This window comes from Varanus komodoensis, unplaced genomic scaffold (genome assembly GCF_004798865.1).
Source record: "Varanus komodoensis strain SLA01 unplaced genomic scaffold, ASM479886v1 scaffold1, whole genome shotgun sequence".
In the NCBI taxonomy this organism is placed as follows: Eukaryota; Metazoa; Chordata; class Lepidosauria; order Squamata; family Varanidae; genus Varanus; species Varanus komodoensis.
Window position 1 is genome coordinate 25,639,936 of NW_025335268.1, and position 10,014 is coordinate 25,649,949.

Below are 10,014 nucleotides of genomic sequence, written 5' to 3' on the forward strand. Positions count from 1 at the left end.
GGCAATTTTTAGAGCAACTTTAGCTGAAATGAAATTTTAATCTATGTTAATTTTAACAGTTCAACAGTCTTGAACCATGATTATCTAGCAAATTAATTGATATTCTAAAAAGAGTAGCTGCCTCATAAGGAAAACCAGTGTCAACTGACCTTTGCATGTTACTGTCATTTTTTAGATACCTCTATGGCTTTGAAGAGTACTGCACTTCAGCTAATGTTGAATTTAAAATGGCATTACCAGATAAAATAGCAAGCAAGCCCTCAAAAGAGTATGAAAAAGATGTGAAAAAACATGAAGAAACTGAACTAAATATAAAAGAAATAAAAGTCGAAACCGACGAAAAAGAGAATGAAGCAAATGTTACAAAGCAGCAAATCATGCCAACTGAGAATGAGAATGAACGAAAAGAAAATGATAAATCCTGCACATTGGTAAGAGCTGAATTCTGTTTTGCTGGTTTATACAATGCATCCTTATATAAATTACAGTCAAGTCTTCTTTGGGTTCATAGTGTTTCTGGAAAACTATACATATAAACATATTTAATCTAACATTAGCATTTGTTAATCTTGTTACATTGGTTGAGATATTAATGACCACAGTCCTTTGTGGTTCTGGCCTACCTAATATTTAGAGGATTTACTGGCCAAAATATTTGTTGGGATCCTACAGAATTTCAAACAAGGCCTGGTAAAAATTCTGTTTAGGCTGAAAGAAAATAAAGGATATGCGAACTTTCCTTCCATGGCAAATAAGAAGCTCAGTGTTACCACTACCCCCATTACCACTACCCCCATTATAGTATAGCATTTAATTTCCCTTCCTACATGCCATAATCCCAATCCAGTGTGAGCTGCTGACTGTTTAATTTTAAAAGAATGTGCACTCGTAAGTGGCCATAAATAAAGGAGTCTTGCAGTGCTTATAGGACCTCTAATTCTTTGAAAAAGCTTTTAAAATAAATATGTGGTTCTGCGTTCCTTCATCACTTATGTAGATAGTATACCTAAGCAAAAGAAAAAATTGCTATCTTAATTTTTCTGCAGATCACATTACAATTCTATGAATGGCAGTTTTATCCTTTAACCCAGCTATGTTTTATTCAAGTTGAAAAAAATAAGGTAAATGTATATCTTTAAAAAGCTAAAATTATGCAGGAGCCTGAGTTAGATTTCATAAAAATCTTGCACTTATCTTTTAAATTTTAAACGGAAATAATAACACATTCACCATTCAGACAACATAGTGCAACTTTTGTTATTTTACCCATGACAGGCTGTGATGCACCAAGTTAAATTGTTGTAAGCCGCCCCGAGGCTTCGGCGAATGGGGCGGCATAAAAATGTTTAAATGAATGTATTAATGAATGAATGAATGTTGCTCAGGTGTTGTCATACCGTAAGATCCCGGCAAGCGAGAGTCAACATCTCTTGTGTATCCCTGCAACCAGCAACCAGCCATGGCCAACCTCAGCTCACTTGGTTCACATGACGTGACAACCCCTGGACAGCAGTTGCATATTCAAAATGGAGGCTACATATAATCTATGGGCTCACCATGGGTTATGCAAATGACTACACTTATTCATATCACAGTCTGATTATTTGACAACAATAGCAGATAATGTACATTATTACTGATAATGAATTCAATGAAACTGAAGAAAAATTGTGGTCTTCTATCAGTTCATTTTTCCTTAGTACAGTGGTTCCTTGGTTCACAAACTTAATCCGTTCCATGATTCTGGTCGTGACCCAAATTGATCATGAACCAAGTCAAATTTCCCCATAAGGTTCAATGTAAATAAGGTTAATTCGTTCTGAACCATAACTTTATGGTATACGTAAAGGACAGCATATAAAAGTTTTAAACAAACAAACACGTAATACATTTTTTAAAACCACAAAAATAAGAGCCACATCCCTAGACTACGTGCCAAGCTGCAACTGCCTTGCCGAGCCCTGGGGAGGACAGACCAAGGCTCCTACACCTCCTCCATGGCCTTTTCAGGGAAGCCGCTGCCACCAAGCAGCCGCCATGCTGCTTCCCCTCGCAGCAGGGAGAGGTGAGAGGCGCCCCGCTCAGCCGGCCGTGGCCCTGTCCCTCTCCTCCCCTCATCTCGGTCTGCAGAATGCACCCATTACCCCCCTCCTTGTGGCCCTCTCCTGGCCAAGGGAGCTGCCCCCCCTCACCTCTCCAGCCTCCTCCTGCTCCCCCTCCCGGAGCTGGGTGAGCATCTGCAAGGGAACCTTCCTCCGGCTTGGAAGCAGGGCGGTGGCGAGGAGCCGGGAAGGCCTTGACTGAGGTGAGTGCACCGACATGGCTCCCCCTCGTGGTGGGTGGGGAGAAGGTTACTGTTTGGAGTGTTTGTGTGTGGAAGATGGCTGCGATCGCGATTGTGTTCGTGTGGGAACATGGCCGCGATTGTGGTTGTCACCTGATACGGAGTTTGCAAATGGAGGCAAAAATTTGCCAACATTTTTTTTTTGCTACCTGATTTGGTCGTGAACTGATGCGTTCATGAACCGAGGTACCACTGTATCTTGTATACATTGAAGCAGTAGTACAAGAATAATTCAAGGAAAAAAACCTATGTTGGGTCCTTGCAAACAGATCCCTTAGTGGGGAAACTTCCAGGTTGCTCCATGCAGGAGACTTTCCATAAAGTGGATCAAATAGTGAGAAGGCCCCAACAGGAGTTATTGAGACTTGTCCAATGGAGCCACATATGGTAAATGTCAGATGCTTGAGAACTGTAAGCAGATGCTCACGGGTGGAAGTGGCAAGTGGTGAGCCACAAAATAAATTCAAAGAGTTGGATGTGGCTAATGAGCCTCAGTTTGGGCTACTTCTGTTTTATGGAGTACTTTATTTTTTGGGATGACTGAAGCAGTTTTTAAAGCAGTGTTTCAAAAGCCAATTCCTGGTGTAAATCTCTTGGTTCCAGAACAGTACTAGTTTTGATGATAGAATTATCACTGCATTTAACTGAATGCTAAACTAACAGCACTATTAACAATTGATTATTTTATTGGTATGTTTAGTTTTTGAGCTTTTGACCAAAAACAGATGGATTTTGCATAGTAAAACAGAGATACATATTATTTCAAAGCCCAAATAATTTAAGAAATCCTTTTGGTTTGTACATTGTTGATGGTTTCTACTTTCAAGTTTTGGTTTGTTATATTTTTTCCAGCTGAGAAGCCTTACCTGTATATTTAGATTTCTAAGGTTGCAGTTGTTTACCTGGGCATTTAACCTGGGCTTAAGCCCTTTTGAACTCAGTGGGAGTTATGTGTGAGTAGACCATGTTGTTGGGGTACAGCAACTTTCAGTTTGATATCATATCTTGGTTAGATTTGTGTTTTCAGTTTAAAAAGGAGCCCCATGAATATACAGTACATTTTAATGTGCATTTTTAACATAATGCATTATTTCTTATTTTTATGGTAAATTTAGGTTTTATAAGAAAGTTCCCTGTGAGGAAGGGCAGAATGTAAATCCAATAATATAATATAATTTTATATTTTTTCAAAAACATTAGGATTTTTTCCTCAGAAAAAGAAGAAAAAACCTTTTTCCTCATGGCGTCACAGTTTCTTTAACATTTGTGAGCTAGAGAAATGTTTTTGTATCTCTTAGGGAAGCAAAAAAGTTTTTCAAGAATCTTACACTGAACAGGAAAAGGAATTAAGAATAACAAAAACAGATGAAGAAGCCAAACTGGAATATAAAGAGGATGAGAAGAATAAAGACCTGGGAAATCAGAACACCAGTCTAGAAACCGAAGAGAGGGAGAAATCAAAGTAAGAGTCACCTTTATTTTCAGTTATATTATATAAGGGAAGCAATACTGAGTTTCAAATCAGAGTTGTCCTTAATCAATGAACAATTTAACTTAAAAGGAAATGTTTTCATTGCTTAACATCTCTCATCAGAATGTTCTCCATTTTATTTAGGACTCTCTGTTGAATGTGGTTGACCTGTTTGACCAGGTCATTTGCACCCTTTTTCTAAAGACTGCAGAGGTTGTATAAGATAAGCCATCTTCATTGTTCTGATTAATGGAGATTCAATAGAAGTGAATAGGAGTGACACAGGATGAAATAAAAACTGGAGGGAAAAAAATGAAGTGGCCAAGGCCACTAGGTGACAGAAGTGTAGATCAAGAAGATTTGGAGAGCTATTACAAAAGGATGTTGAAAAAAAGGCAAATGCATATTCAGAGATGGCACTGATACAAATACCTGTCAGAAGGAAATATAACTTTGTATTCAGAAGCCAAGTGTTAATTGACACTTTATAATTGGAACTGAAGCATCTGATTAAGTATTTGTATCAATCCTGCTAGCAGTTCCTTGATTTTGCTAGCAGGCTTTGATAAAAGTGTTAGAAATCCAGATGAAATTATAGTATTGTCTTACTGTTTCTCAAATCTGGATATGATAACCATATCAACTTAATCTAATACACTCAGCAATTTTTTAATTAACAAATGCCTTTTAGGAAAAAAGGTATATGGTCGATCAATTTGTAAAAATGCAAATGTACATGAAAAATATTCTGAAATTGGCTTATTGTCTTCTGATGTGATGAAGCAGCTTTAATGCTCTTCATATTGAAGCTTATGAATTTGTGATGAATTTTTCTTTCAGGTATTTGTGTTTTGAGGAGAAAAGGGAATACTAGAAGTGAATGCGTGTGTGTGTGTATATATATATATTTCCTATTCAGCTTTTAGAAATTTAATATATTCATTAAACTTTTCAGTTTATACCAGTAGTCTGTACCTGCCTTAATGTCATATGTTTGACTACACTGAAAATTATATCTGTTATTATAGGTTCAGTGTTATATGCTTTCACATGTGTTGCTGTTGGAGTTTGGGGTTGGGTGATACTGAGGAGATGAAGGATAAATAAAATGAGGCATTCTAGAAAGCAACTGAAGAGGAAAGTGTTATAGGAGAAATATCATTGAGGGGAATCTTCGAAAAACTATGTAAGGAGAACAGGGATATGCATGCTTCTCTGTTCTTGCATGTACTTGGACTTAGATAAGTATGTGTAACCTTTGACTATAAATGTTACTTTTGAGGATGCAGTTGTCAAGATTATTGTTCCGTACAAAGTAGCACTCAATGGTTTTTAAAATTTATTGCATTCAGTTGGTAGTTCATCAGACCATTAAGAATTGGTTTTGCTACTTCAGAAATCAACAAACTGTGGCTCTAGGTCTGATGTGACTCCCTAGTGTGCCTAGGGGAGACGGGAGTTCTAGTTACTGTTCTGTTAAAGTAGATTTTTAACAGCAAGCATGGTTTCAGAGCACATTTATAATGCACACACAGTTTATGATTGACCATTTTTTAAATGGCAAATGATACTCTATCCTTGTGCTCTGAGTCTCTGCTAGTGATGTGATTAAAGCTGTGGTTGCTGCTCCATGCTTGCTTTTGGGTGGAATGTCTCTAGTGCTTTGTCATTTTTATTTTTCTGGTTTTTTGTTTTATTTTGATTTATAGTTGATGTATCTAATGGCCTGTAGCAATTCAGTTTCATGACTCAGAAAATGCTAGTCATTTGCGTTGGACCTGCAGCATTACACTGTTAGCCTTCTTTTGTTTTAGAGGTACATGTTAACTATTACACTGCTTCAGTTTCATTTTAAGGTCATTCCTAGTTGCATGCATTGTCATGGTGGCATGATGCAGGATTGCAATAGAATTGTTTGGCCCCCTATATTATAAAGGTCCTTATAACAAGCAACTGAGGGTAATATCCAGCTTACTAAATGCTTTGCATATTTATATATAGATATTGTGATCTAACTGATCGTATGTTAAGCATGAAATAGAAAAAAATCCCTGCTATATCCAAAGATTTTTCCGGAGCTCTGAAATGACCCCATTGTTGAAAAATATGGAGCAGATTCCATAGTCAATTTTGTGATCTTTTTTCCATCAAAATAATTAGCCAAGATGCTGTATTAACATAAAATCGCTATTGTACCATTGTGCAAGTTGTTAGTAAGCCTCTGGATTTCTAGAAAACCTCTTCCCCATTACCCCTAATGCCTTGGGTCTGTAGGGCTTTACAGTCTTTTCATATATCTTTGACACCCAGAGTCTCAAATATTTGGGGGGATATCAAGGTAATTTTGCATGGTTATCTTCATGTTGGCTACTACACAATTGTGCCTTATGAATGTACAGATCTGTATAATGTGCTAAGTTAGCAAAGGGAACCTAGGTTTTATTGTAAATAAGAGCAATATACACTTATGATTATTAAAAGTACATGTGTGGGAGGGTTGTTACAAATGGGTTAAAATAATGGGTTAAAATAATCACATGTCTGATCCTTCTGCTTTGCTTATTTTGAAATTTTATTCTATTCACTAATTTACACTAAATTCTTGCATTCCAAAACTCTGATTCAGGATCCCCAGGTTCTTTGTTAGTTATACATCACTGAATGTGTTAATGTATTATCTGGAACTGCAATGTTTGTGACTTGTAATCTATAGAATTTAGTGTTGGGTGCTTTATTTTTCTAGAAAACATGTGTTATGATGCTTTGCAGTGTATGTCTTGCTTCTTTGATTCATCTAATGTTTTGACAAAAGCTTAGAGGGAATGACAGTCTACTAAGTGGATGCTGGGAACAATTCTATGAAGTAATAATTTAAAACTGGAATATTTAATTGGAAGATTGGACATAATTAAGCAATATCACTATAATCCTTTCATAGCTACTAGAGTTTGGAGATAAATTATACTGTGCTTGCATTAAAAGAAATAATTTAAATAGAGTTACTTTGTAAACAACAAATTGTTGAAATTAGTATGCCTGTTCACCACCACTGCTTTTTGAGGATGTTCGTTGTCAAGAAACTGCTTATGATCTGGTTGGCATGGGATAAGGTGTCTCTCTCTCTCTCTCTCCCTCCCTCTCCCCCCTTCCTCTCTCACTCACTTTTCATGGGCTATATTTTAAAGTATAGGGAACATCCTAGTGTGTTAACTTTTGTATTGTACAGATGTAATGTTGATTCCTTGCAACCATAGTTTACAATTGGAAGTCTCCCTTGATCCCCTTCCCATCTTTCCCATTCTTCAGCCTGGAATCCAACCTACCTTTATTAGTCTTAGTGGTAGTTTAGCATTGCATTCCCACCAGTGCTAATCATAGTTCAATGACTACATTTACTACAGTTTAGTGTCAACATGGATGAAAGAAAGAGGCTGCATTTTCCAAAAACTGGCATCCTATTGCAAAACACAATTTGTAGTGTGCCAGAGTTATTAGTTCTTTAGAAATAGTGTAATAAAGCATGCTGGCTTCTAAATGGACTTGGAAGGATAGGATTGAGTCAGAGGAGATTGATGTTTTGGTCTTGTATAAAATACAGTTTTTGAAATTATTGCCTTTTCTCTGTTCATCTGCCTCAGTGTTTTCTTTCTGCTCCTGATATGTGTCTTGCCTCCTGGCATGACATTGCACTACCTTTTCTCAATGGTAGATTGCTGAAATAAAATAATGCTATTTTGTTAAGTCAGGTTGTTGAACAATTCGTTCTTTTAATGCTGACAGAGATGGCACATGCACTCTCCATGCCACTGCTACATTGCTTTCGTCTTTCAGGGACATGGTGTGAGTTTAGATTATACTGTAGGGATCAGTAAAACATATTTAAATATCTGTTCATGTAGAACTTAGGGAAAGCAAATAGCATTTTGGATAAATTTATTTCATGTTGTGTTCAGAAAAATGCCCTTCAGGTACATGTTGACATTAGAACCCAGGTTTGAGTTTATTTGGAATTTCAGAAAGAACTGTAATTATTTTATTTAATATGTTCCCTTTGCACCAAAAATGGCACTGTACTTCATAATGTAATTTTTTCAGGCAGAGGAATAAAAGACACACGTAACAACCTTTTTTGTCTAGATGGCTTTTCAGTTGTTTTATCTAAAAAGATGTGTTAAAAGAAGTTGCTTTGAAAGTTGGCTTTGCAAAGGGTTTTTAAAAGATCTTTTTTATTGATTATTGTGTATTATGTGGTCACTGATTAATAAAGAGGACACTTTAAAGGAAATAGAGATGCAGAATTCATTTTTACTGTTTCCCATTTAGAGAAAAATAGACTGGTCGGCCCTAAAAGAGAATTTACCTTATGAAAATTTAAAACGTTTGTAGGATTTGTAGTCAAAACATCTTTTTTCAAATGTAGCTTTCACTGTTACTATGAAAACAAAATAGGTTTGTGTAGAGAAACATTCTTCATAGGCACAGATAAACAGTAATAGTTAGTGGGACAATCTACTGAGGACTTATGCTAGTAGAGTTCCATTGACTTCTGCCAATATTGTGGGAAGTAATTACTTTGAACTGAAGAAACATTGTGGGAGTTGTTATACTCACAATGAATTTTGTTTTGAAAACAACAATCACAGGAAATCAGTTTATCTCGGTTGAATTGAAATACCAAGGTTTAAGTACTTCATTGGGTTTCTTCCATTGGTTTACATCGGTTTTAAGGTTTTCCTTTTGGTGGTTTGTGCTACTGGAGACTTGCAAAACATTTTTGAAGGGTTCGATGATTATATTATTATTACTACTACTACTATTATTACTATTATGTAGCAGGATAGTTTGGAACTTAAACTGGGGATTTACACTTGAGGCAGATTGTTATTTTTCTTTTTTCAAATCTAAATGGAATATATTCGATTTTGGATAGTGATCCCATTACATGTTTTAACTAATATTCACTTTGATCTTTTAACAGTATTTACATTTATGATACTCAAATATTTGTCTATTTCCCTTAAGAGATTTTAATGTAGGGTGCTGTCTTGCTGCTTCTGACTGGTTTCTTTCATTTTCCTTTTCTGAAAGTTGAAGCTCCTGTTCTATAGAACATGCTTGAGATAGTTACATGTGGGAACTGCTCGCATCTTCATCTTATCTTATCATCGTATTGATGTACTTTGGATTCTGAAGCTCTAATGCTCTGAGCTGTCAGTTGTTTGCTTTATAGCAATACCATTTTTATACTGCCATTTAGCCAAAAATCTTCACATTGCTGCAGTTTTGTGAAAACAGTTTAAGATCTTGAAGGAATCATCTTCCATGCAAATACTCCTTGTATGAGTTTTACCAAAGTTGGAATACAAAAAAATCTAGCTTTTCCCTGTCTGCAGACACAGCAAAGTAAGGTTTCTCAAAGGCACACTGGTCTACATTTCATAAGGATGTCTGCTTCATGATGTTCAGTGCTTTGCTTCTTATCTGTACTGCAAGATTTCAATCTGGGAATAGAATGCTATGGTCTGTAGTAAAGATCTACAAAAATCTATTGATAAAAATGCAGATATATATACTCTTGGCAGTTCTGCTGTTCCCTGAAATGAATATCTTCAAGTTTAGTTGCATCTTATCTTCCATCTGTGACTGCAGATCACTCTTCACCACTTTAAGACATAAAATGATCCCTGCTTTAAATTTCTTATGCATCTTTGTATTTGCTTCCAGAAGATGTTACACACTGCTCTGAGGCTTTAAGGATTATTTTATTTGCTTTTACTCTAAGCTTTGATACTTAGATAATTTCCCAAGCTTTACTTTTCAGCAGTGAAGGTTAAAAACAGATTTTAAAAAGAAATGAGAGTGCCATCCAGACACATAATGACTTGTTCTTTTTGGCCTTTTTGCGATTTTAAATTGGGGGTTAGGCAGACTTCAAGATTATGGGACCTTCTTTGGTTCTGATTTTTTTAAAGAGCCCCAAGATGTACAGAATGTTTAACAGGGCAGACACACCCTTAGAAATAAAGATCAAAAGTATATCTGAACACATGCTTATCCCAGGAATTTGTTTTTATCACCAGAAATGGGTTTTCAGCCTTTTCACACAAACTTCCATTCTTAGTTCTCCCAAACTTTTCTTTTGTTTCAATAGTCAGAGAGAGAGAGAGAGAGAGAGAGAGAGAGAGAGAGAGAGAGAGAG

General features: G+C 36.2%; 1 protein-coding gene across 4 annotated transcripts in view; it reads left to right on the top strand.

Annotated features, from left to right (window-relative positions):
- ARID4B (AT-rich interaction domain 4B) overlaps positions 1-10,014 on the top strand; it is a 120,972-nt gene that overhangs the window by 86,360 nt on the left and 24,598 nt on the right. For all 4 annotated transcript variants that reach the window (XM_044420111.1, XM_044420103.1, XM_044420119.1 and 1 more), the window contains exons 15-16: positions 176-431; positions 3,643-3,806. In XM_044420111.1, coding sequence (XP_044276046.1) covers positions 176-431; positions 3,643-3,806 — 420 coding nt within the window. The remainder of the gene's footprint in view (positions 1-175; positions 432-3,642; positions 3,807-10,014) is intronic.